Below are 26,590 nucleotides of genomic sequence, written 5' to 3' on the forward strand. Positions count from 1 at the left end.
TGAAAACTACCGTCAGCCACCTTGTTCGCCGACATGGAGTTAGCATAAAAAAACTGCAGAATCTACGGATGTTTAATTTAAGAGAAGTACACAGTAGGGAAGCAATGAATGATGCTACGTGCGTATACATCAACGTCTGCGTACACATATCCGTCGATGTGCCCCTAGTATCCCCTCCTCCAGGCATTATCAACAGCTCGCGACCAGCCGGTGTTAAACGGGATGTCCAAACAGACGGCGACGACATTTACGGACAGGTATGTCAATCTCCAGTGGATTCAATATGTTGTGACGGATAATAACGAGCCAAGTTGTGTGAGCACGCCGACTTCCTAGGTGAAGACGAAATATACAACTTCAACCTTTACAGAATGAGTAGGTCTCATTGCGTCTAAATCTCAATTATAAACTGACCAAATGCTAATAGAATCCTCGCAACACGACGGCCAACTATATTACCGCGAAGAGATACGATGTATCGGTCCCACAGATGCAATTGGTTGTGCAAAAAGCCGCGTCGTCACCCTCAGCAATACCGTCGTGCGCACCACCTTGAGATGGAAAATCCATGGGCTACCTCAGCTTACAATGCTTCTACCGATGGTTTATGAGACATGCAGGGGAATCAGTGCGCTGATGGGTAGCATGTTCGCACAGGGAAAATGGCGAAAACGATCGGCCGAAGTCACGAACTGTGAGAGACCCGGATGCGAGGAGCAATCTTCCATTGGCACTCAGTTCTGCCAAAAACATGCGATCATGGAAGTTGAAGCAAGTGCTACCTACCCGCACATACGATCCGTGGTCAAGGAGAATTTGAATCGGAACAGGACCTGCGATTTGCTCACGCCGGATGATGCCAAACGGTGGTTTGAGGATCCTTTGACGACATTAGGGGCGTTGTCGGACGATGAGATCAAATGCCTTGACAGAATACGTGACGCGAACAATTTCTACGTAACGGATACGGAGTCAGTCGGGAAACTTCTGGTCCAAGTAGCGGTTGTCGACTCGAAACGCTGCGTGGTGTTCTCTGATTACATCCATCACGATTGTGAAACTGTTGAGGAGATATGGCAGCTCGCGACCGACTTGAACGGAGGAAAACTCACCAATTATGAAACAAGAGCGCTCCGAAGATCATTTGGCTCTCCATCCACACGAGCTCCTCGGGGACAGGGCCTGGCCTGGCTCAATGAGCAGTGGAAGCTGCTTAAAGAGAAGCATGCCGACCTACTGATCGCAGAATGGTCAGGGTTTTCGTATGATCGAATCCATTGTGACCTGGCATTAGAGTTCGCTGCCCGAAGAGATGGGCACCGTGCCGCCTGGCGAAGTACGGGGACAAAGGCCAGAGAAATTACAGCAAAAGCCAAGCAGTCGACAAATTGAGAGGCCGATTGCGAGCGCCAAGGGATAAGACTACAAAGCTATATTAACATTCTTCGCTATATTACGAGAATATACTAGTACCAAAAGTAAGCCTAGAGAAATACTGCTTGCCTTTTGTCGCAGAATATATTAGGGGACAGGTTACTAAATTAGTGTACGTTATCTAGGCTGGGAAAATAAGGGATAGACTAAATGGTAAATGCTAGTGATATTTGCTCCTAATTGCACACATGACGCCTTTAACCACCGCAGAAGTATATTACACTCCTAATATAGCTCATTCTTTTTTATTTCTATTTTAGTGTGCTATAAACGATTGCTTTAACGTATACAGCTAATCATCTATATCCTGAAATACCTACTTTCTGGCTGCGGCAATCTTCATGCCCATCTGTCTCGCATGCTGAGCCATGAGGGCGTCCATAATTGTCAGAGCAGCCATAGCCTCGACGATAGGTACCGCGCGAGGGACAACATTAGGGTCGTGACGGCCCCTGGTGGCGAGGACGCCCTCGCCGGATGCATCGTAGCGCGAGGTCAATTGGTCCTGGGCGATAGTTGCCGGAGGCTTAAATCCTACCCTGAAAAAGATGCTGGCCCCGTTGGAGATGCCGCCCTGGATACCGCCCGAGTGGTTCGTCTTGGTGCCGAGGCGCGAGGGCGGGATGCCAACAGCGGCACCGGGTGTCGTGGCCTCGCTGGCAAGGGGGTTAGACACGAAGGGGTCGTTATGCTCTGACCCGCGCATTTCAGATCCACGGAAGCCAGAGCCAATCTCAAAGCCCTTAGTCGCAGGAATCGACATCATAGCGTGGGCAAGGAGAGCCTCAAGCTTATCAAAGGCAGGCTCACCAAGGCCGGATGGGCACCCGCGGATAATACAGGTGACAGTGCCGCCGACAGAATCGTGCTGGTCGCGGAGCTCGGCAATTAGGTCCTCCATACGCTTCGCAATTTCAGTGTCAGGGCACCGCACCGGTAGAAATTCGTCAACCTCATCACGGGTAAGGGTATTAACAAGCGTAAGGAACTTAAGATTACTGCTGAGGGCGTCCATATCGTCGAATAGCTTAATCTTACCGACCGAGGACACAAAGGCGATAATCTCAATACCGTAAGCCTCACACAGCCACTTCTCAGCGACAGCGCCAGCAGCGACGCGGGCAATAGTCTCGCGGGCGCTGCTCCGGCCACCCCCGGAGGAGGCTTTGATTCCGTACTTTTCGAGATAGGTCCAGTCGGCGTGGGAGGGGCGGGGGTAAGAATTTTCATGAGATTTGTAGTCGCCGGGGCGTTGATCCTCGTTGGGTATAGTCAGGAGGAGGGGCGTTCCGAGACTTATAGAAGGTCAGTATTATAACAGTTAGACATTCTGCGGGGTGGTCTCACGTTCGCCCAAACTCGGTTCCAGATCCTATCGTCACGCGGTCCTTCTCGTCGCGGGGGGTGGTAATGGCCGACTGGCCCGGACGTCGACGTGTGAGCTGCGGCTGGATGTCCTCTTCCGTGAGGGCAAGGCCTGGCGGGCAGTTCTCAATAATGCAACTGACGCATTTACCGTGGGATTCGCCCGCGCTGTGAACAAGAGATCAGTATGTCTGTTGCGCTGCGCGGAGGGCAGATATGTTGAAAAATACTCACGTGGTCACGCGGAAGTAAGTGCCAAAGCTCGACATGGCGCCTATATCTGTTCTGTTTAATCCAGCAAGTGAACTGAGTCGAAAGCAAATGCGGCTGGGATATTTCTACTTTTTTGGTGACTAATTCAGCTCCGGCCGCCGTATTCGGAGAGTCGGCGGGGCAGCCGCTGTCACGTGCATCATGTATGGTGGGGCTTTACTAAGGCTGTCTGTACATTGCGTCAGCCGCCGTTGAGTAATAAATAGAACAAATGGCTGTGCCATTAATGAATCGCTGTGCCATTAATGAATCGCTGTAGTGGGGTGCGACGATGGCTTTATTTTGCCTCCTGCTGCGAAGACTATTGTGCGCGTTGATAACTGCCTGCTTGCCAAGGCCATCGCAGGGCGGCTTGCAGGGCCAACCTCCGAGTGAGGATGTCCTCACTCGGCTCTGTCCTCTTTGTAAGGCTGTCTTATTATTACATTATTAACCTTGAGATAACAAACTTGGTTATTGCTATACTGCGACAGCGTATAATATCACACGTAACGCACAGTGTAACTGAACTGTGCATGTCTCGCAGGATGCAAACAGTGCCTGTATGGCAGCTTGTCGGGAGCGCCGGGAAAGTAGGGAAAAAAAACATGGACTAAAAACCGAAAATACAGTACAGCGTGCAACACGGCTTTTAGATACGCCGATTAGATGCGATCAGGCTCCCATCTCTACCCGACTATTAACAGTGCTCATCAAGTCAGGTTGCGGTATTCATAAAAGAGCGGGTCTCGAGCAGCCAATGGGCGCACGTTCATCGGCCGTTGCTACGCCGTCGCCTGGGTGTTTGTTTACATCCTGCCGCGCCGCCACCGAAAAACCAGGTGCAACAACCCCGCGATGTGGTCCTTGCTCATTCGCATTTCACTTCCCCTCCCCTGCCCGGCCCATTCTTGTAGCCTGCTACCTAATTACAGTAGGCTCAAAGCTTGTGACGGCATAGTCAGTGTTACCGCCCTGCATCCTTTCAAGATTCCTACGTCGCCACGTCGTGCAGTATCTACAACCTCTTATTTTTGCTTTTACCGCCACTATCGCACGCCACCTCGTCGACAACTCTGCTGCTTCGCGCGTGCGCGGGCATGTCCTGAAGCCCCTTCCTGCTCGCTTGCGACAATTCCTCTATTTGCATTCCAGCGCACCGCCAATTCAGACCCAGAGACGCTCAGGAAGATGTACTAGTGCGCCATATTCAAGCACCTGAGCCAATAACTTTGCCATACAACGTCAATACTCCCGGCCTCTTGCTTTGCTACCCCGAATGAGCCTGGCTGCCATGTTTCACCCCCATCCTCTGCGGCAGTCGCACACCCTCGAGGTTGTGCCTCCCGACAATAACATCTCCCGCCAACTCTCCACCACCTCATCCTCTGCATCGTCTGGCTACTCCTACGCCTCGGACCAGACCCAAAATACGCAACATTCGACCCTCTCGAGCGCCTATTGGCCTCATAAGCCAACTACCACCATACACACACATAAACGCGGTCAAAGCGATGTTATTGCCCGAGCCAGGCTCTTCGAATCTGGCGAAATGAGCCCTTCAACTAGGGATGCAGCGTCGGCTCGCCAGTCACTTCGCCAACTGCCCCAAGCTCCGGCCGCCTCCCTTCACAGGCCACCACCAGCATCGCCAGAGCAAAAGCTACGCCATCTCCGCGGCCAGAGTGTCGACATGTCTAAACTGTCAATTTCACAGACTGATGGCCTAGCTTCACCGGCATCACCCCCTCGCATGTCGTCGATGCGCCCAAATTCCATGCTACTGACTCGCTCAGACTCTGTTCTCCGGGGACCTGGAGCTGCGGTTCCCAGCAGCAGCGCTCACATCGGCGCTCCAGAGCTCGAGCAACTTGGCCGTTCATCCACCACGCAGCTACGCAATCTCTCCAAACTTGCACAGTCAAACACTGCTGATGAATTTGCCATTACATCGCCCACGCAGGAAGTCGTTGGCCTCCGCGGTCGGCGCAAGCTTCAGCGTGCGGAGCAGCCAGCTGGTGGCAAAGCAACCAAGTCCATCGCGTACGGGTGGGGAGGCCGCAACTGGATGGATAAGCAACGTCAGTTTCTGCAAGCCTACGAGTATCTCTGCCATATAGGAGAAGCACGCGAGTGGATAGGGGATATTACCAACAAGTCTTTGCCGCCCATTGTCTCACTCGAAGAGGCACTTCGTGACGGTGTTACGCTTGCCGAAGTTGTCGAAGCCCTCAACCCCGACCGGCACTTCCGCATATTCCGCCATCCAAAGCTTCAATTCCGACACTCCGACAATATTGCCATCTTCTTTCGCTACCTAGACGAGGTCGAGATGCCCGATCTTTTCCGATTCGAACTCATTGATCTATACGAGAAGAAGAATATCCCCAAAGTTATATACTGTATCCACGCTCTCAGCTGGCTGCTGTTTCGAAAAGGCATAGTGGACTTCCGCATCGGAAACTTGATCGGCCAGCTTGAGTTTGAGCATCATGAACTAGAAGCAGTGCAGAAAGGACTGGATAAGTTGGGTGCTAGTATGCCGAGCTTTGGGAACATGGGTGCAGATTTTGGCGTCCCCGAACCCGAGCCACAAGAAACCGAAGAAGAGAAAGTCGACCGCGAATTGGCCGAGCAAAGCACCCAATTGACAGACTTGCAAGCCCAAATACGCGGTGCTCTTGCGAGGTTACGTCTTGGAGATACCATGTCAGATCTCTGGGAGGGTGAACGCGCACTAATCAACCTGCAAGCACGTATTCGGGGCGACTTTACGAGACAAATTATGGGATATAGGCTCCAGATGCGTCGCTCTTCGATCATGGTACAAAGTGCTGCACGAGGATTCCTCATCCGACGACACATGAAGAATGATGAACGCCGCTGGAGGGCCATCGAACCCGATGTTATGGCTCTCCAAAGCATAATGCGGGCTAACAAGGCCCGGAATGAGGTACGAGATCTGACCTCTGTTATGTCGCAATCCGAAGGAGCTGTTCGAGAGATTCAAGCGATGTCCAGAGGCTTCTTAATTCGCAAAGACCTTATTGTGCAGAAGCGCGAGACCAAACAAGCCTCTGGAGATGTCCTCAACCTCCAGGCGCTTGCACGCGGAGCACTCCTCAGAGACCAAATGGACGCCCAACGAGATCTCTTGGCAGGCTTTAACGGAGCAACAACGCGACTACAGGCGGCCGCTAGGGCTGTGCTGACCAGGAATCAGATTTCTCGCGAGCGGAAAGCAATGGACGCCTTTATATATCCCCTGACCCTGCTTCAAAGCTTGGTCAGCGGAAAAGCAGCGAGAGCCAATCACCTTAGCACAAAGATGGAAGTCAAGCGCCACTCACTCGACATTGGTATGTTTCAAGCCGCCATCCGCGCAGCAGCCGTTCGATGTGAGATTGCAAGTCAGCTGGATAGTCTCCACCTCAACGAGCCGGGTACCGTCGAACTACAATCCCGTATTCGAGGCATGTTTGAGAGACGAAGTGTCTTTGCTCTTCAAAATAAGCTAGACAGCGAAACCTCGAGAGTTACGAGTTTACAGGGTCGCATTCGTGCATTCAACTACCGTCGGCAGCATCGAGCACTTATGCAGGAGCTGGTCTCTCACGATGCAAAGACGGCTGCTTTCCAGGCAATGCTCAAAGCAATGATGGAGCGCGCTCGTGTTGACGACCTTTTAACGGAACTGTTCGAAGAGGAGGAAACCATTGTTGAGCTCCAATCCGCCGCCAGAGCATTTCTCGTCCGCGCGCGCTTCGAAGAAAAGAAGCGTTTCTTTGATGAAAACATGCAAAAGGTCATCAAGATCCAGAGTTTTGTCCGTGCCAAGGTGCAGGGCGAAGCGTACAAGAGCCTGACCACCGGAAAGAATCCCCCTGTCAACGCCGTCAAGAACTTTGTCCATTTGCTTAATGACAGTGACTTTGATTTCAACGAAGAGGTGGAATTTGAACGCATGCGCAAGACTGTGGTGCAGCAGGTCCGACAAAACGAAATGTTGGAGCAGTACATCGACCAGCTCGATATCAAGATTGCCCTCTTGGTGAAGAATAAGATCACACTGGACGAGGTTGTTTCACACCAGCACAACTATGGTGGTGGACCATCCATGGGAATGCTGGCTAACTCTTCCATTTCTTCAACCAACCAATTCGACCTCAAAGCCCTAAACAAGGGCTCCCGCAAGAAGCTTGAATCGTATCAGCAGCTGTTCTTTTGCCTTCAAACTCAACCCCAATACCTCGCTCGCCTCTTCAAGCGTCTGCGCGAGCAAGGCACGCCTGATGGCGAAAGCAAGCGGATCGAACTTTTAGTCATGGCTATGTTTGGTTATGCACAGAAGCGTCGTGAAGAATATTATCTGCTCAAACTTATTGCTCGGTCTATCCGCGAGGAGATTGAAGGCAGCCGCAACCTTCAGGAATACCAACGGGGCACATTTTTCTGGTCGAAGCTTTTGGCCAACTACACACGATCCCCACGAGACCGCAAATTTTTGCGAGGTGTCCTCGGCCCGCTGGTGCGCGACAACATTGTCGAGGATCCTGCCTTGGACTTGGAAAGCGATCCTATGCAGATTTATCGGGCTGCCATCAATAATGAAGAGTTGCGCACAGGCCGCCCAGATGGCAGGCCGCTGGACGTCCCGCGTGAGGTTGCGATTCGCGACCCTGAGACGCGTCGACTCTTCATCGACCACCTGCGCGACCTGCGAGAAATCTGCGATCAATTCTTCCTTGCGATGCAGGACCACGTCTTCAAGACGCCATATGGCCTTCGATTTCTCTGCCGGCAGATGTTTGACTCGCTGCGCCAGCATTTTAACCGTGACTCGCCTGACATTCTTCTCCAACTTGTGACGAATTGGTACTGGAAGTTTTATCTCCAGCCGGCTATCGTTTCTCCTGAAAATGTGGGTGTTATTGAGAAGACGCTGAGCCCCCTGCAGAAGCGTAACCTCGGTGAAGTAGCAAAGGTCATTGGCCAAATTGCTTCAGGCCGACCATTTGGTGGCGAGAACGTCTACTTACAGCCCTTGAATGCCTTTGTGGCCGAATCTGTCGAGCGCCTGCGTCGCATCGTGAGCGAACTCATCAACGTACCCGACGCCGAGAGCACCTTCGATATTGACGAATTCAACGACCTCTACGCCAAGAACAAACCAACTCTGTACATCAAAATGGCTGATGTATTTGCCATTCACAACCTCATTGTGTCCCAACTTCCCTTTATATGCCCTACAAGAGACGATGTGCTACGCGAGATCATCCAGGATCTAGGTAGCGCCAAGACGAATGAGAGCGAGATGAGCGCTGCCGGATCGTCGGACATCCAGATGTTCTTGACACCCAAACTCCACGACGTGGAAGACCCAGATGCCGAAGTCAAGGCACTGTTTATGGAGACGAAGCGCTGTGTGCTATATATTATTCGTGTGCAGACTGGTGCTAATCTTCTGGAGATTCTCGTGAAGCCCATTACGGACGAGGATGATGCCAAGTGGGCGGCGCTCCTTCAAGAGGACTTTGCCCCGAGTGGCAGCCATGGTGCATACTCGGACTCGAACATGGTTGATGTGACGCGTATGTCATACTACGAATTGAAGCGGACAGCCCTTGAAAACGTGATGCGCCTGGAGCAGATGGGTAGAATCTCCAAGCACAACAACTACCAAGATATTCTCAATGCCATTGCCAGCGACATCCGTTCGAAGAGCAAACGGCGAGGTCAAAGGCAACGTGAGCTTGAGGGTGTCAACTTGACACTGGGCAACCTTCATGAAAAAGCCAATTACCTGGAACAGCAAAGAAAGAGCTACGATGACTACATTGAACAGGCCATGATGACGCTACAAAACAAAAAAGGGTAAGTAGAAAAATTGACTGGGCACCAAAACCTCGGACTAACTCTAGGATAGCAAAAAACGGTTCCTGATGCCATTTACCAAGCAATACAACCACCAGCGGGAGCTGGAGCGCAGCGGTAAGGTGCCCAAGTTTGGCAGCTTCATGTACAGCGCGCGCTCGCTCTCGGACAAGGGCGTGCTCGTCTTGTGGAAGGGCATGTCGGACTGGGAAAAGATCAATGTGACGATCTCGTGCGATCAGGTCGGCGTGTTTGTGATTGAGGGCACGCGCGGTCACGTCCAGATGCCTGGCGCCAGCGCCGTGGTCAACATTGAAGATTTACTGCAGGCGCAGTTTGAGGCCCATCAGTTTGTGCACCTCTTTGAGGGCAACCTCAAGCTCAACGTCAACTTTTTGCTGCACCTGGTGTACAAGAAGTTTTACCGCACTCAGTAACCGTGGCTGGCCTAGTCGAGTTTTCTTTCTTTGACGACACTTGTCGCTTCAACTACATGTAATTTTGGCCCTATTGTGGTACATTGTATAATGGCATGGCTGATGGCGCGAGACATGAGGCTTTCTTGCGGCATTGTTGACATTGCGGAGTCTACGTGAGATATTCTTTGTGTTTGGGCGTTCACGCCCTTGGTTTGTGTTTGACACGATTTTATTGTTTTTCAACTTGGTTTTCTTTTCTTGCTGATTGTTTTTGTTGGTTTGTTCGCATGGTGTTATCGAGTTGTGTGTGTGTGCGTGTGTTAAGCAGACACGCAAGATATGCAGGTTTCTACATCTGTTTCAAGAGACGGCGTATATTTGGGCGAAAGCTGGCAAAGGGGAATTGGGACGACTACGGAAACGTACAGGGGAAGGGAAGGGTGGTCTGAGCATTTTGTGAATAGGAAATGGATAGAAATTACAAACAATTGTACGACCTTTTTCGCATTGGGGAGAATTCTAGACTTGGATCCCCCTTGTGCCCTAGCTGAAAGTCGTGCGCATGGCTTGAGTGCATAAATAACGAGGCGAAGTAGCGGACCGATGAAAATTGGATTACGGTGACACTTGCATAATTACTGATGCTGTGACACGATAGAGTTAAAGTTTGCTGTTGATCGTTGGTGACTAGACGGTTCGAGAGCGGTTGCACCATAACACGTGAACCGGCTCGCTTTGTCTGATGTCAGAGCGTCACTGTTGGACACAGACGGAATTATTTTTCGGGCGCGTTGGGCGATTTGGGCGGACGGGAGTTTGGATTTCGGGGCCGGACCGGGACGGAAGAAGGCTGCATAATAAGTTTGCAATGCCCCGGCATGCAAAGCAGGGGCACACAATGCTGGCTTGCTTCTTGCTTGCGCTTGCAATTATCCCCTTGACCCCGGCTCTGCACGGAGGGCCACGCGCTCGGAGACCGGAGGCCCCGAGCCAAGATGCGTTTCGAAGGTCAAGCAAGGGTACGTGTGGGTGTCGGCGGACCTGGGGCTAGCGGATCTCGGGTGGTTGAATAATAGTGGCATCCAGAAGGGCCTAACTACCTTAGTAGTTACTGGCTTATACCAAGTAGAGTTGAGATTGCGCAATTCTGGTCTCCAAACACGAAATAGGCAATCCTCGCGGATGCGCCTAGTCGCCTGATTTTCAGTGGTCTAAGCCCGATTCGCCCCGCTCATTGACTAGAAGGAAAGAGGCAGACGCAGAGGTCAAGCTGAAGCCACATGACAGCAAGACATGACAGTTTGGGGTGTGGGATGCTGGTAGAAGCCGTGGTGTGAATGAGCCGAAGACACGAAACAGCAGTCTCATTCTGGTGTTCAGGAGTCTCGGACGGCTCGGAGGCATGTCTGGTTGTCGGTAAAAGAAAAAGATTGGCAAGAGCCGACCGAAGTCGCGTGCTCAGAGCAAAGGATAACGAAAGAGTTGTCAAAATGTCTATACAGTGCAGCTGTACTGTATACGCTAGTTTGGTGTCGCGAGTTGTAGCCGGCGTGGGCAGAAAGCCAGGCTAATAATAATGATACGTTAAAGGCGAATGTTGAGAGGAGGCGTAGTATTATGTGGACTTTGTTTGGTTCGACGAGTGCTTGGGCGGGCGTCGTATTTTGGCTGCTGCTGACCTGGGTGGTGGTCACACCGCCGTTCTAGGAGCATCGGAGCCGGGGGCGAAGAGGTGAGACAAGGAGTAATAAGAGGTAAGAGGCAGCATGGCGCGTGACCAAGTTCCGGGGGCGCTGAATGCGCTGAATGCTAATATTGAATATTGGTGTAGGCAAGCTGGTCCGATATCCGGCGCCGGATGGTGGAGGAGAAAGACTCGGCTGTTTGCAATGTCACGAGTGCAAACAGAGTTGGGCAGGTGCGACCAACCGCCGCTGCCCCGTTCAGCCGTGACAACTTCAGGCCGCCACTCAGATGCATCACTCCCTCGACCTATTCAGAGTTCTCAACCATGGTCATCAGTCCTACTCGGTATTTTCAATCGATATTTCGAACACGAACACGCCACCAAGCATCATATCAGAACCGGCCTAGCGTGGGGCCAACACGGCTGGCTCTCTCATCGAAAGACCTGGGACGCCATTCCAGTCCGGGCAGTGGCTTATTGGCTTGCTGAAGGCGTCTCATCCCAGATATGCGCCAAGGCGAGGTTTCCCTGCACCATCTGACTGTTGAACCTGTTGAACCCTACCTGGTCGTCTCGTTCCCCATTACACAGTCATTACACAGTGCCTCTTGCTTGTCGCATCCCCGGCACAGTGCACGGCCGACAGTAATTTGTATGTGGCCAAGTAATACTGTAAGTCAGTCCGCAGCCTTCTCTCAATTACAAACCCACATGCGCTAATCCAAAATATACAATTGCTTCAACGGCTTTTCCTTCGCTATTTGCATAACAACACGCGCACCCCCCCTCCCTCGCACCCCCCTTGGCGTCGCCCCCCCCGGGTCCGGAGTCCGATCGCCGTCCTGACCCCAAGGATAAATATCGCCCACCTGCCCCAACCTCGTCTCCTCCTCCAATTCTTCACCATTGACTTTATCAATCAGTAAATTCAGCCACTATTTTGTTGCTCTTTCCTTACACCATTCAGCCATCGCCTGTCACCCGTCCCACTATTCTCCTTCCACCATCTCCAAGGCTGTTCTTACTTGATCAAGAGACCATTGGGTTATCTCGTTGTTGTACTGTCCATTGTGAAGAGAGAGAGAAAGGGGCCCTCGTGAGAAACTGGCTTTGTGTGTATTACCGGGGGAAAGTAGCGCTTCTACCTACCCTTATTACAATCACCTATTTCTCTACTGTGCAGCATTGTCTGCCGACAAAAAGTCGTGCTCTAGCTCTAGCGCCTCTTGGTCTTTGTTCTATCAAACACACACTCCTTTCGAAGCATAAGTGCCGCCTTGCTTCTCTAGTTCTCACACCTTTACAACTTTCAGACTTCTGTTGGAAATCTCCACAATGGCTCCCGATCTCAACTCTATCGTCGACAGTGGCGTACCCAATGGCAGCAAGGGCGAGCCCAACATCCTCTACATCATGGCCGACCAGCTTGCCGCACCGCAGCTGAAGATGTACAACCCGGACTCTCAGATCAAGACGCCTAACCTCGACCGCTTGGCTGAGCGCTCGGTCCAGTTCGACTCGGCCTACTGCCCGTCTCCTCTCTGCGCCCCTTCGCGCATGAGCATGATCACCGGCCTTCTTCCCATGAAAATTGGCGCCTTCGACAATGCCTCTCAAATTAATTCCGAGATTCCTACCTATGCCCACTACCTACGAACCAAGGGCTACCACACCGCTCTAGCCGGCAAGATGCACTTTGTTGGCGACCAGCTCCACGGCTACGAGACTCGCCTCACCAGCGATATTTATCCCGGCGACTTTGGCTGGGCTGTCAATTGGGATGAACCTGAAACGCGCCTAGAATGGTACCACAATGCCAGCTCCATCCTCCAGGCTGGACCTTGCGGTCGCAGCAATCAGCTTGACTACGATGAGGAGGTCATGTACCGCAGCACACAGTATCTGTGGGATCACGTTCGCGAGGGACCCAACAAACGCCCCTTTGCTCTCACGGTAAGTGATCCTTAACCACACTCACTTTACAATCACCACTGGTTTGTCTTTGAAACATTGGGTTAACAAGGCTCAGGTCTCTCTTACACACCCTCATGACCCTTACACCATCACAAAAAAGTACTGGAATCTGTATGACGATGTCGACATCGCTCTTCCCAAGGTTCGCATGGCTAAGGAGGACCTCGACACGCACAGCCAGCGTCTATTGAGAGTATGCGACTTGTGGGAACAGGATTTCACTGACGACCAGATCAAGCGTGCCAAGCGTGCTTATTACGGCTCCGTCAGCTACGTCGATGACTGCATCGGCAGGCTCCTACAGACCCTGGAAGATGCTGGTCTGACTGAAGACACCATTATCATTTTCAGCGGCGACCATGGTGACATGCTTGGCGAGCGTGGCCTCTGGTACAAGATGAGCTACTTCGAGTCGTCTGTCCGAGTTCCTCTACTGGTCAATTACCCCAAGTGGTTCCAACCTCACCGCGTTACCCAGAATGTGTCAACTCTGGACCTGCTACCGACCATCTGCGACCTCATCGGCGTCAAGCCGGCACCCTATCTGCCTATGGACGGTGTCAGCATGATGCCCCACCTTGAAGGCAAGACAGGCAATGACACCGTGTATGCCGAGTATACCGGCGAGGGTACTGTCCGACCCATGATGATGATCCGTCGGGGTCCCTGGAAATACATCACTTGTCCCGCCGACAAACCCCAGCTTTACAACCTCGACAAGGACCCCCATGAGCTTGACAACCTGGCGCGCTTTGTTGAGATTGAGCCCCAGACGGAGGAGGAGAAGCAAGCCAAGGCAGTCTTTGAAAAGTACGAGGCTGAGGCCAAGGCCCGCTGGGACTTTGACTCCATTACCGAAAAGGTCCTTCTATCCCAGCGTAGCCGTCGCCTTGTCTGGGATGCGCTCAAGATTGGCGCCTTCACTAGCTGGGACCACGACCCCGTCGATGACGGTCGCCAAAAGTATATTCGGTCCACCATTCCGCTCGACGACCTCGAGAGAAAGGCGCGATTTCCGTATGTCGACACTCACGGATATGAGATCAACAAGGGCGGCGTAATCAGCTCGACCCGTAGCTAAGCAATGGGCAAAACATGCAGATACGGCCTCGTGCTGTGTCTGGCAGCATTAATGGATCATTTGAGGGGGAAATTTGCATCACATTTTCCTTATATAGCGGGCTTTTATAAGATACCAAGATGAAGAGCTTCTAGGAGCCCATGAATCAATCGATATGCATTATCAATTTTATGAAAACGAGTGATTAAGGGTCTAAATCGTACAGGGATTAGATTACTTCCTGCAAAGACACATACAACTCTTGGGAAGTGAAGCGGAACCGTTGCTCTCAGATATACAAACTTGGACAACATTCTTCAACACCGATGGCCGCCATGGCAGCCTTCCCTTGACACTCAGCTGGAGTGCCTGCCCGCGCCCCTAGCGCACCCCCATCAACACCATCGCTCCCCTAATTCAAAATACAAAATCAACACGCCGTCGGCTTTACTGATGCTGCTGGCCCTGCCAGGCTTGTGGCGGTGGAGGTTGTTGACCGCCCTGCTGCGGCGGCGGCGAGTAGTAGCCCTGCGGTGGAGGACCGTACTGTGCCTGCGGCGGCCCCTGCTGATTGTATCCCTGTTGTTGAGTATTATTGTTGCCTTGGGGTTTCTGGCCGTGCTGCTGCTGTGATTGCGGACCGCCGCCGCCGCCGCCGTCGTTGGCCATGGCCATGACATCGGGGCGTTTGTCGAGTGGTTGGTGAAAGTTGCATATGCCGCAGACAACGTCCTGGTATCCCGAAATAGTGAATGGGATCACGGGCTGTTCGATTTTTGTTAGCATCAATGTTTGTTCTAGCAGGAGGGGCGGGGGGGCACTGACGATGTAGCAAATGGTAAAGAACGGACGCTCCTTTTGCACGCGGGCACCCATATTGCCGCAGTGGTGGCACTGGGTGACGATGCCCTCGTAGCCCTTGACTTCGGAGCGAAAGGTCTGCTGGCCGCAGACGAGGAAGAAGGCCATCTTGTTTTTGCCTGTTGTATTGCAGCGGGGTGGGGAGTGGCGTTTCTTTCGGTGTCGTACTCTTGTTCTTGCGACAAAAGCGCAGAGAGAAACTCGAAACGGCGGCAAAGGGGGTTGACAAAGTTGGTGAAAGTGTCTCGGCTCAGTAGGGGATCAGTCAGGCAGGGTCAAGCCAAAGCAGCGGGGTGTGTTGTTCAAGTGGCGGCGAGCTCAAGACGCAGTCAGGTGTTTTTTTTCGTCTCGAGAGTGGGACGCGTGTCTAGCGGAAAGACTGGCGTCAAGAGGATGGTTGAAGAAATTGAGAGGCGATTCCACGAAACTAGGTATCGACGAAAGTAGGTATGTAGTTGAAGATGGGAAGTTGTAAACAGCAAATGGTTATCGATTCCCAAGCGCCACTGGTGACGCAAGCATAGAAGCTTATAAAACTCTTAACTAGCGGTAATATCAGTTGTGTTTTCCATGTGCTTTTGAGACGAGCCCCACTTCGCCCCTATGTGGCGTATGGCGTACTCTGTCATTGCTGTGGCGCAGCTCCATGAGCCACTGAAAATAATTCCCAACATCAAACTTGGTCCTTTTTTTTAGTAACTATCGTATTTGATTTCCAACGTTGGCCTTTTCTTTGCAGGTCAACTACTTGATACCGAGACGTTTCCCCCTCAATTTCACAATACACACACCCCCGAGCGAAAACAATACCCCTCCCCACTGCTTCAGCACCGATACCGCGCAACAGCCTCGGCGCTCACGCGCGCGCCGCCCGCCACCAACAACAATGCTCTACGACCTCAACATTGCCTGGTCGCCGTCGACACCGCCCGACAAGCTCCTGCAGACGCTCGCGGCCGCGCGCAGTCTCGGCTACGCCAGCGTCGCCATCAACCACCAGCTCGACCAGCCCGTGCACACGGCGCCGTCATCCTGCCCCATCCCTCCTCTCGCGCCCACCACCACCACCACCACCACCACCACCAGCCTCGCGCTGCCCAACATCCTCCACCGCGCCACGTTCCCCCTCGCAGACCCCTCGGCGCCCAGCTACCGGCTGCCTGCCCTCGCCGCCGTGTACGACCTCGTCGCCGTGCGGCCCACCACGCCCGAGGCCTTCCAGAACGCGTGCCTGACGCTCGACGTCGCCCTCATCTCGCTCGACCTCGCGCAGCCGGCGACGCGCTTCCACTTCCGCCCCAAGCCGTGCATGGCCGCCGTCGCGCGCGGCGTGCGCTTCGAGGTGTGCTACGCGCAGCTGCTCAACGCCGCCGACGCCCGCGCCCGCGCCGCCTTTATCGGCAACGTCACAGGCCTGTTTCGCGCCACGCGCGGCCGGGGAATCGTGCTGAGTAGTGAGGCGAGGAGCGCGCTGGGGCTGCGCGGGCCCGCCGACGTGGTCAACCTGCTCGGGGTTTGGGGCTTGCCGCATGAGAGGGGCCTCGAGGGCCTGCGAGCGCTGCCCCGCGGCGTCGTCGTCAACGAGGGCATCAAGCGTACGGGGTTTCGCGGCATCGTCGATATCGTGCAGACGGCCGAGGATCCGGGCAAGGGCGTTGCGCAGCAGGGCGTGCCCGAGGACACGCCCGGGGGTGGCAAGAACCAGAAGCGCAAGCCGGGGCAGCTGGGAGACGGAGCGCAGATAAGCAAGCGGCAGGCCAAGAAGATGCGGCTCGCCAACCGAGCGGCCGCTGCCGGCGCGGACAAGTCTGGATGAGAGAACCGTGGGAAGTGATGTGTGCATATGATACCCAAGAACCACCATGTATGATAGTTGCGACATGACGAGCTCTTTGCATTTTGTTTTTACTATGGAGAAAAAAAGGGAACATGGGAAAAAAAGTCTACACCTAAACACGAGTACAAACAAGAAGACAAAACATACACATCCTTCAACGTGCAAATTCGATACTATGAAACCGATTCAATCTAGGTCTGGACAGCCGTGGTGGCCGCAACCACCAAGTTGCCCAGGTCCAGCTGGCTGCTCAGCTTGACGCCTGACAGATCAATCGGCAGCGGCGGGGGGACAGTGACTGCTGGCTGCGCTGGGGTGGTGCTCGTGGAATCGATCACACTGGGCGGTCCCTGCACGGCCGACTCGCGCGGCGCCGAGGTGTCCGGAGTCTCGGCCGCCGGAGGGGCGCTGGTCGACGACGACTCGGCAGGCGCTGGCGCGGGGCTGGAGTTTTCTGTGGGCGGGACCACGGTGGACGAGCTGCTGGTTGTGGACGACGCGGGCGGGTTGATCTCGGCGGCGGGCGGCGGAGGCGAAGGAAGAGACGTGGACTGTCGTGGCTGAGGCGTCGGTGTTGGGGCGCCGGGGTTGAAGATGGAGATGACGGAGACGCCGACTCCGTTGCCGTCCTTATTTGGCGTGGCTTCGATCACGGTGGGATGGCTCGCATCAGGGGCTTGGGCATCACCACCAGGGGGGACAGTGACAGTCACGGTGACGGTAGATTGATCCTAATACGAATTGTCAAAACAATCAAGCAGCGCCTCGTTTCGCAGCAATGGGATACTTACCGAATTGCCATTCGGGGGCGAGTTGCCCCCAATGAACGTGATGCTTGCAGTGGCGACCTGCTGGGTAATCGTCTGTGTGATGGTAGACGCCCGTTCTGTAATGGTAACAGTAGGGGCTGGGCCATCTGCAAACGTCGTAACGGTGATGAAGGATAATTGGATGCTTCAGGCGGTTAGAAACAAGAAACTTTGCCCAAGGAGATGCGACGTACATAGGAAGTGGTGTTTGGGGAGGAGGCAACACAGGAATGGGCGTCATAGGAGGCGGGTTGGCGGGAGGAGATGCGTTCGGCGGGCATCCGCAGGAAGAGGTGGGGTTTGGCGGCGGACTTGCCTCCGGTGCTCCGGACGGCGGAGTTCCGGATGTAGGCACAATTTGGCTAGTAATCGTGGTATTGGATCCCGGGCCAAGGGTCAGTCCCGGATCTTGTGATGGTGGTGGCGATGAGGGCACGTCGGAGCCTGGCGGTTGGGGCGCGCCTGCTGGTGGAGGTTGAGTTGGCCACGGTTGTCCGGGCGTGATGCTGAGAGTGATTGTCGTCTCTGAGCCCGGTGCTGGAGTCAGGGTAAGCCCAGCCCCGTCGTTTCCTCCACCGTTCCCTCCATTGCCATTGCCATTGCCTCCGTTGTCGTTCCCTCCATTCCCACCGTTTTGGAGGCCCCGAATTAGTTGATTCAGTAGGTCTGAATCGGATTGCCTTCCGGTCGCCTTTCTCGCAGAAACTGGCCCAGCAGTGACGAGCTAAACATAATCAGTGAGGTAGTCATTCAGACGGGCTTTTCAATCTTACTCCAGCGGCCGAGGCCAAGAGCGCGTACACAGCAAGCGGCCGCATTCTCAACAGCCCGGAGGCCTGTCCTAGAGAGATGTCGGCGCCCGCCAAAAAAAAGATTAATTCGGAATTAATTGAGGTATTGGTAATGACTGCGGAAACGGGCCTGCCGTTGATGAGTTGAGGGCGAGAAAACGGCTTTGGTTGAGATGCAAGCGAATGAGCATCGAGTGACGCCGAACAAGCAAGTCTCAGGAAGGGATGGCCTTGACGGGGATAGCGCTTGACTTTGTTCCAGGGTCAATGGATCTTTGCACTCGAGTCGTGAAATTAGCATGAGGGGCTGTTCAAACAGAAATGACCCGTCCACCCTTTTTCTTTAGGATGCGAACCGGAGAAGAAGATGGCCGTACGAACCGTGGAAAAAACGAGAGACGTGGTTAGGGGGGCTTCACAGAAAATGTGCGTGGGCTATCTACAGAAAGATCATGTTAGATGGGACGACAATAAACGTCACTATTTACCATGTACACAGTGCAACGCGGCAGGTCAACAAAGGGGACAGGGAGGAAACAAAAGACTGGTTGAGAGACGGTGTCACGAGAAATGGGCAGCGTGGCCGCGTTTCAACGGGCGGGTGATTGTTTCGCTGCACGCAGCCTGCGACGACGTGGCCACTCCGTGTAGGAAGTACGATAAATGGTTAAATAAAGTTGCATATCTTGTGGGATTATGTAGAAATGTTCTGCGGCGCAGGAGGCGAAACCGAGGGTCAAACCTGGGCTGGTGGGCGGCGCTACTAGCGATGAGACGGGTCGTGTTACAGCTCTGCAAAGCAGGCATTTGAGTGGCCTGGGAAGAATTCTGGAGAATTGGTTAGTAGAGAAGGCATGGAGAGAGGGTACGACCTTGATCAAGTCTATCGCTGGTCATGTTGACGATGGCGACGAGGCTGCAGTTATCCCACCCGTATCTGAGTGTGCGTTCGAACCTTTTGCTCAATGCCCATTCGTGAAATCCTCGGGACGATGGACGATGCATGAACCATGGACCCATGGGGTTCTCAGACGTGGTACGATTTGAGTAGTTAGTAACTAGTCCTGGAGTTCGGAAATAGGCTATATTAATAGCATAATAAGGGTGATATTGAGGCGAAACCGGTCTGCGGCATGGATGGTGTGATGGAGGTTAGTGTGCGTACAGTGCACAGACTGTATTTCAACTGTATGCGCACTTTAGGAAGTTCAGCGTTACAGCTTGTTACAAGGGCCAAGACGGAATTTACAGAGAAGAGGTGACGCTAGAATTCGCCTAAATTTGACCACCAGTTCACTGACCGCAAGCCAATGCACAAATATATTATAGGTCAACCCGTTCAGCGGTAAGCTTTCTGCAAGGTGATGTGTGCATGCGTCTTATGCCGAGAGCAGTACCCGTCGGCTTGGCTTTTGCCCCATCATCCCTTGGCTATTCCTCATATCACCAAGGATACGTTATTCGCAATCTGGCCGCGTTGCAATTGACAGGTGTCAGTATTGAGTCTGAAACTATGTAGCTATCGGGCTGTTGCAGTAAGAATTCCCGCAGGCTTTGATCCCATACTGCCGCCGCACCGAACTTTGCAACTTCGAAAAAGGTACAGACAGATGACTACCTAATAAGGTATGGAGTGCATGACATGAATGCCTCCCCAATGACCATCCCACTTCTTTTACTAATTATTATAATAACTAATGAACAGACTGGCTGCCTCCCAGACGACGTAACTAGTTCGCCGTGTCAAGTCACCGACGTTGCGAGCACAGAGCGCGCCACATCCTGCTGCGGCTACTTGGTTGGTTGCGCCAGACGACTTCGCGGCGGCGCCAAAAAAATTAAAAAAAAATTAAAAAGACGACCAAGACACACGGCTGCCTACGGGCCCGTAAGGCGCCGGCTTTCGTGCTACAAGGTCATTGAACGGCAGCGGGTATAGCGGCACGTTGAGCCGCATCGTCGAGCGTCGAGCTGGAGGCGTGGCGGATGCATATGGAATGCTTTCACGTCATCCAAGTAGAGTTTCAGTTTCTATTTCATACAAGTACTGCTAACTGGTGATGGGATACTTCCAAGGCAGAGAGGAGCGCGTGTTGGCGAATTCTTTTGTCTACTCCGGCATAGGCAAACAAGTTTGATCAATGTGTACGTTTCAGGACTTGCCGAAAAAAAAAATACTCGAAAAAAAAAATCAGAAAAAAAATCCGACGTTGAGATTCGAGCCGTCGGGGGCGGCTCTCATGTTTCCTCGTGGCGCCCAACGTACATCTTGCTCTCGCTCTCGTCGACAGTTCTCTCCAACAGCCAACTACAGACCGATTGTCTGCAAAGACGGGTTGGGAGGACAGTTTTGACGGAGACGAGCCGGTTCTCTGTTTCCGTAAAATTAGCCAAGATGTATCCGGCCGCCCTAACGTTTCTCTTCCAGCACCGGGTTGTAAGTCTTCTTTTGCGCCGGCCCCGGCGTTGAAGACGCGGGCTGTGTTTGGAATGTGAAACAAAACATGGAGGAAATAGTTTTGCAAATCTGCCGGCTGAGCCGACAAGTTCTCCTACGGTGATATAATATAGCCGAATTTCCCAGTCACGGCCTCGTCGTCGATGCAACGGCTACATGTTGCAGGTGCTTCGGGTTGCCATCGATGTCATCGGCCCTTGTCCCAGCCCACACTCCTCACCGGATACGGATAAGGGATCGATTCCAGTCAAATGGGCTTGTTCGAGGACAACCCCAGATATGCCGCCAGCTTGCTCCCTATTTCTATCTATATAAGATTTATTTGAAAAATGCAGTGTTGAAAAATAAAAATTGACCCGTCGAGCCGACGTTGTTGAACATCTTCAGATCGCGGCGTCGCTGCCAAGGGTCATACAGATCGGGGGTGGCGCCACGCTTGGCAAGTACCTCACGCAGCCAAGCGGCTGCAAAAAGGTACTTTGGTCGGTCGCTCTAGGTTCATGGAACAGGTCCATGACCTCACCAGGCGCCGCTGGATGAGGAATCATTGCCCCGAGCACAGTCATGCAATTTTTGTCCATTTTGCACGTGAGGAAGAATGTACATATATAGGGTGACGAAAAGAAGCTTATTCTACTGCTAGCCATTCAAGCAACAGGCGCACCGCAAGAATGGCACCGACGCATGTACTCGATGACTACTACCTAGGCATCACGGCCCTCGTCACGGTCGCTTTCCAGCTCGTGTGCTTCTTCGTCGCCTATGCTTTTCAATTCGACAAAATCACGGGTCCGTTGCAATCTTACCGTACCCTCTCCCCCCCCTCCAACTAACAAACAAGGTACAGACCTCGCAGGCGGCCTCAACTTTACCATTCTCGCCGTCCTCACACTGGCCCTCGGCGGCGGCAGCGCGCACGGCGCGCACCCCCGCCAGCTCGTCGTCTCGCTCTTCATGATGGCCTGGTCGCTCCGGCTCGCCGGCTTCCTCTTCTTCCGCATCCTGAAAACCGGCAAGGACGAGCGCTTCAACGAGATGCGCGGCAAGTTCCTATCGTTTCTCGGCTTCTGGGTCTTTCAGATGGTCTGGGTCTGGACCGTGTCGCTGCCCGTCACGCTGCTCAACGCGCCCGCGGTCGCGCGCTACCCGCAGCGCGCCTTTGGAACTGCGAGGGACGTTGCCGGCGTGGTGCTCTTCGCCGTCGGGCTCGTCATGGAGGCGGCCAGTGACGTGCAAAAGTACCTCTTCCGAGCGCGGCAGACACGGGACAGCAACCGGACCGCGGTGTGCGACTCGGGGTTCTTTGCCGTGTCGCGGCATCCGAACTACTTTGGGGACATTATTATCCAATGGTGTACGTCGCGCTCCCCCCCCCCCACCCCCGCGGGTGCATCCAGACTAACGCAGCAAACAAAGCCCTCTTCATGATCGCCGTGTCCGCCGCCGCCGACGGGTACGTCCGCGGCCAAGCCTACAAGGCGCTGTACGCCAGTATCCTCGGGCCCGTCTTCCTCACCCTCCTCCTCCTGTTCGTCTCGGGCATGCCGCTCTCGGAGCGGCCCAAGGCCAAGGAGCGCTACGAAAAGGACAACAACTGGGCGGGCTATAAGCGCTGGCTCGACCGCACGAGCCCGCTGATCCCGTTCCCGCCGCAGCTGTATGTGCGCATGCCCGTCGTTTTGAAACGCACCGTGTTTCTGGAGCTTCCGCTGTACGCGTTTGACCCGGCCAAGCACTCGGACGTGGCGACGCCCGGCGGTGCGCGGGATTCCCGGGAGAGCAACGAGGGACGTGGGAGTGCCGACCAGCGGCTCGTGTAGTATGATCTGTATAAAAATGATGAATAATACGTTTGAACGTGGTACAAAAGTTTGCAACTTGGCGCCTCTCCATATTCCCGGTAATATCTTTTCCCCTTCAACGCCACACCAAACTGCAACTGCATACCCTGAAAGAAGGGGGGGGGAAATAGGCATGATTGAACTCGCATTCAGTCCAACACTTCTTGCGCTGGCCCCTGCCCGCTGCTGTCCGACGAGTTCTCCGAGTACGACTCGGAGCTCTCCGGGATGGGCACCATGGCGCTCTTGGTCCAGATGTGGACGGCCTTGGTCCAGTCGATGCCCGAGATGCAGCCTCCCCTCACGGACACGACATTCTTTGCCTGCGGTGCATGGCACGATTAGCTTAGGTCGTGTGGCCCGGTTCGTAGGTGACGTACGTCTGTGCTGTGAACGACTCTGGTGCCGCAATTTCGGCAAAAGTAGCTGGGGAGAAAGCAGCAGGTGAATAAACGCCCCGTGGTAAAAGTCAACTCGGGTATTCCGGGCTGGATGATGAACATACCAATGCAATGTGGCCCCCGTCGAGGTCAGTCGTCTACCCAAGTATGAGCACACACAAGCAACGGTTTTTTTTTTTTCGGACCGCCAGGAAGGGGGCACAAACGCACGTATAGCAGCTCAGCAGCTCCGAGGGCGGGAGCTCAAACTTTGGGAAAATGGCCGACATGGCAAACGCCGAGCTCGACAGCGACTTGCACGTGTCGCAGTGGCAAACGTACGTGGCCAGCGGCGCGGCCAGCGGCGTTTTGAAGCGAACGGCGCCGCAGTGGCAGCGAGCGTCCATGATGTTTTGCCGGAAGTGGCTCCGAGGGTAGTAGATGGATGGATGAATGAATGTGATGCTTGATGACGACCTGCCGTGTTGAATGGGTGTAGGTGTAGTTATTGGTGGAGGCTTGTCTTGAGACGCTAAGATGGAGGAGCGAGGCAGGGCTATGGCAGGGTTCTCGCTGAATGTTGCTGGTTGAAAAGTACGGCAATGGACTCTGCTAAGTCATGGATGACAAGTCTGCGTTCAACAACGTCAATGCAAGTAGCCTTGGTGATGAACCATGACAGTTGTCATTGTTGGGGAATTGGGGAAGACTCCCAGACTCCCAGACTCCAGTTCACCAGCCTCGCCTCCGATTTGCGGCTCTGCCGTGAATGAATCACAGTCCCGGTTTTCCCTCTAGCTCGAAGCTCGAGCGGCCGACCTCAAAGCAGCCCGCCCCCCTGCACATCACTCTTCCGTGTAATATGAACTGATCAAACGATGCTTTTTTATATCATGAATAGGCGCATGTCGCCCAGCGTGTACTATGTTGCCCATGGATTGTCTCATGAAGCCTAGTATCTAGACCCCCAACCATTGTGAATACGCTACTATACCGTGCAAGCCTCCATGGTCCAAAGAAGAAAATATGAGAGGGAAATAGAAGCCTTTTTTACGCCGAATGTTGAACCCTGCAAGCCCAAGAGCAGTTACCGCCGCATTGGTTTCACAGCCGGGTGCACGCCGCCCATATTCTCCACCGGGAAGTCGACGCCCTCCATCTTCTGCGGCGGAATATTGATGCCGTCCAGTCCACGCATAACCGCCGCCCCCTTGCGCTCATAGTCTATATTCCGCGGGACGTCGAAATCCGCACGCGCCGAGAACCACAGCAGCGTTTCAATCTCCGGTCCTCTCGGCGGTGCCGGCGGCTCATCCCCTCCTAGTCCTGCCCCTACCACCACCGCCTTGTCCTCCTCTTCTTCCTCCTCTTCCTCTTCCTCGTCGTCGTCCTCATCCTCGTCGTCGTCGTCGTCGTCGATATCCCGCCGCAGGCCCGTCCTCACCCCCTCGGTGCCCATCTCCCTCTCCGCCTTTGTATACGCACCCCCCGCCTCATCCCGCACATAGTCGGCGATGCGGCTCTGCGTCCACGCGCGCAGCTCGTCCCAGAGGGCCTGCAGTCCCGCCACACCGGCCGGCGTCGCCAGCCGCGCCGTCTCCCGCCCCCTGGTCACGAGCTCCTCCACGTCGGGCTCGAGCTTCTTCCGCAGCAGCTGCGTCAGCACGGCCTCATGCGCGCGGCCCGGATAGTTGGTCGACGGGCGCACGGCGACACGTGAAAAGAGGTCGGCGTTTTCGGCGAGGCAGTCGAGGACGGTTTGCAGGTTTCGCTGGAGGATCTGGGCCGAGGCGTGTAGCGAGTCCCTGTGGACTTCAAGTCAGAGAGGAATCGGGGCCGGGAAGGCCGTTGTAAATAACAAGAAAACTCACGGATGGGGAAGGGGGTTGCTCTTGATTATGTCCAGCTTTAAGCTCTGGATGCTGCTCGAGAGCTGCGCCAGGCGCGAGAGGATCTGCTCCACTGACTTAAGCTCATCATCGTCGAGACCCAGCGCCATGGCTGGTCTGGATTAGGACTTTTTGGTACGGAGGATCGTGAACGGATGGCCTGCCCTGTGTTCCCTCTGTTGTGTGCGGGCTGCTGTCGTGTCGCGCAAGACGCAGGCGTGGCAAGAGGTTGAAGGAGGAACGTGGGGCAGCACCCTGCGGCGCGCGTCAAGTATCAAGCATCCGAGACTGGCGGCTTTCACCAGCAAGAGGTAGTAGGAAAGTACATCTCAAGTCTAAAACAAATGAGTATTTATTTGTTCGCCAAGACATGATACGAAGGATAGTTCTTTGGCATTAAAGTCTAGCTACTATTTTCTGCCAGCGCCCAGTTCCCACTTGTCGCTCACGTAATAGTGGGAGCTGTTATTCTTCTTCTTCTTATTTTTTTTTGTGCTTAGTCATGTTGTCGCTCTTATCATTATTATTATTCTTGTTATTATTCTTGTTATTATTCTTGTTATTATTCTTCTTATTCTGTTTTGCCACTGAATAGTTGAAGAGAATTTGGTCCAGGTGTGAGCGCAATGTGAATCCCCCTTTGCACTTGAACCAAATGCATTGCTTGGTTTCTCGCAGCTCACCTTGTCTCTCGCTAATGAGAAAAAAGGCGTACAAAAAAGTACCGGGTCTGGCCCTTTCCATTTCCTGCGCCGTGTCTGGCATCCTCCAAGACGAGCTTCTCCCGCATCCCACCAACAAGGCCTTTCGGCGCACCACAAGGGCACAAGTACCAGCATTATTTGAAGTGCTTCATGTGTTTGTCGTCCAAATTTCTCCTCCGCAGTCTCTTGGGCATCGATCACGACGCCCTCAACCGCCCCTAACCCAATAAGCAAACCAGCATGATCCGTTGTGTAGTGGTTGATGCGGTTGTCGTCCAAATTTGTCCTCCGCAGTATCTTGGGCGCCATTGAAGACATCCTCAACCGCCCCTAACCCAGTAAGCCACAAAGGCAGCCCATCATGATCCGTTGTGCAGCGGCTTATGCTGGTTGTCGTTCAAAATTCACCAATCCTCCTCTTGGATACCGTCCCTGTTTCTCAAACTGCCACATCCCTAAAAAGTAAGCACCAAACGTCGGGGAGGGCTGGAATGAGTACCAGGCGGCTCATCTCTAACCAATAAAAGCGCATCTTTGCGAGGTACGCAAGTTGCCGTGCGTGCATTCGCACGTATATCTTGGCCAAGTGTGTCAGAGCAAAGGAGTTCCTTGACAGCAGTTCGTGTCACAGGCGATAAAGAAATTGAAAAATAGGAAGATAAAAGGTGGTAAATATAAAGAAAGTCTGCCAACCCGACAAGATAACTTGTTCAGAGGGCCCCCGGGTCTGAGCGGCGTCCAAACAAACGGTCTACCATTGCGCAAAACAAACGGAGAAGAAAAAAAGAAAAGAAAACAGAGAAATAAGCAGCAACTTACCTGAGTAGAAATGTATTCTTGCTCTGCCGTGACCATGTCTTCTTTCTTGTAGAATGGGTGTGCTTGTTGTGCGGGCAGCGACAATCACGGCGGCGGCTTCCAGCCCCGGGATTCGGCAAGGTCGCGCGGCATCCAG

General features: G+C 53.7%; 9 protein-coding genes across 9 annotated transcripts; 4 read left to right on the top strand and 5 right to left on the bottom strand.

The window, feature by feature from the left end:
* Positions 1 to 1,750: 1,750 nt before the first annotated feature.
* Positions 1,751 to 3,068, bottom strand: CCM_00984 (chorismate synthase; the record flags this gene model as incomplete). Its single annotated transcript, XM_006666142.1, has 3 exons — positions 1,751 to 2,729; positions 2,782 to 2,967; positions 3,034 to 3,068. The coding sequence occupies 3 exons, from the start codon at positions 3,066 to 3,068 to the stop codon at positions 1,751 to 1,753; spliced, it is 1,200 nt and encodes a 399-aa protein (XP_006666205.1).
* Positions 3,069 to 4,330: 1,262 nt separating this feature from the next.
* On the top strand, positions 4,331 to 9,362 carry CCM_00985 (ras GTPase activating protein; the record flags this gene model as incomplete). The annotated part of the gene is made up of 2 exons (XM_006666143.1): positions 4,331 to 8,925; positions 8,978 to 9,362. 2 exons carry the CDS (start codon positions 4,331 to 4,333, stop codon positions 9,360 to 9,362), a joined length of 4,980 nt encoding a protein of 1,659 aa, XP_006666206.1.
* A 3,004-nt stretch (positions 9,363 to 12,366) lies between these two features.
* On the top strand, positions 12,367 to 14,086 carry CCM_00986 (sulfatase; the record flags this gene model as incomplete). Its single annotated transcript, XM_006666144.1, has 2 exons — positions 12,367 to 12,984; positions 13,055 to 14,086. 2 exons carry the CDS (start codon positions 12,367 to 12,369, stop codon positions 14,084 to 14,086), a joined length of 1,650 nt encoding a protein of 549 aa, XP_006666207.1.
* Positions 14,087 to 14,512: 426 nt separating this feature from the next.
* Positions 14,513 to 15,555, bottom strand: CCM_00987 (uncharacterized protein; the record flags this gene model as incomplete). The annotated part of the gene is made up of 2 exons (XM_006666145.1): positions 14,513 to 15,045; positions 15,471 to 15,555. 2 exons carry the CDS (start codon positions 15,553 to 15,555, stop codon positions 14,513 to 14,515), a joined length of 618 nt encoding a protein of 205 aa, XP_006666208.1.
* Positions 15,556 to 15,812: 257 nt separating this feature from the next.
* On the top strand, positions 15,813 to 16,742 carry CCM_00988 (ribonuclease P complex subunit Pop2, putative; the record flags this gene model as incomplete). Its single annotated transcript, XM_006666146.1, has 1 exon — positions 15,813 to 16,742. The coding sequence occupies one exon, from the start codon at positions 15,813 to 15,815 to the stop codon at positions 16,740 to 16,742; it is 930 nt and encodes a 309-aa protein (XP_006666209.1).
* A 212-nt stretch (positions 16,743 to 16,954) lies between these two features.
* On the bottom strand, positions 16,955 to 18,390 carry CCM_00989 (uncharacterized protein; the record flags this gene model as incomplete). The annotated part of the gene is made up of 4 exons (XM_006666147.1): positions 16,955 to 17,494; positions 17,555 to 17,717; positions 17,767 to 18,296; positions 18,346 to 18,390. 4 exons carry the CDS (start codon positions 18,388 to 18,390, stop codon positions 16,955 to 16,957), a joined length of 1,278 nt encoding a protein of 425 aa, XP_006666210.1.
* A 3,102-nt stretch (positions 18,391 to 21,492) lies between these two features.
* Positions 21,493 to 22,641, top strand: CCM_00990 (uncharacterized protein; the record flags this gene model as incomplete). The annotated part of the gene is made up of 3 exons (XM_006666148.1): positions 21,493 to 21,610; positions 21,669 to 22,175; positions 22,229 to 22,641. 3 exons carry the CDS (start codon positions 21,493 to 21,495, stop codon positions 22,639 to 22,641), a joined length of 1,038 nt encoding a protein of 345 aa, XP_006666211.1.
* Positions 22,642 to 22,811: 170 nt separating this feature from the next.
* Positions 22,812 to 23,449, bottom strand: CCM_00991 (Glutathione-dependent formaldehyde-activating, GFA; the record flags this gene model as incomplete). The annotated part of the gene is made up of 4 exons (XM_006666149.1): positions 22,812 to 22,985; positions 23,043 to 23,088; positions 23,168 to 23,200; positions 23,274 to 23,449. 4 exons carry the CDS (start codon positions 23,447 to 23,449, stop codon positions 22,812 to 22,814), a joined length of 429 nt encoding a protein of 142 aa, XP_006666212.1.
* A 680-nt stretch (positions 23,450 to 24,129) lies between these two features.
* Positions 24,130 to 25,041, bottom strand: CCM_00992 (RNA polymerase II mediator complex component Med8, putative; the record flags this gene model as incomplete). The annotated part of the gene is made up of 2 exons (XM_006666150.1): positions 24,130 to 24,847; positions 24,914 to 25,041. The coding sequence occupies 2 exons, from the start codon at positions 25,039 to 25,041 to the stop codon at positions 24,130 to 24,132; spliced, it is 846 nt and encodes a 281-aa protein (XP_006666213.1).
* Between the last annotated feature and the right edge of the window lie 1,549 nt (positions 25,042 to 26,590).

Source organism: Cordyceps militaris (assembly GCF_000225605.1).
Source record: "Cordyceps militaris CM01 unplaced genomic scaffold CCM_S00001, whole genome shotgun sequence".
Classification (NCBI taxonomy): domain Eukaryota; kingdom Fungi; phylum Ascomycota; class Sordariomycetes; order Hypocreales; family Cordycipitaceae; genus Cordyceps; species Cordyceps militaris.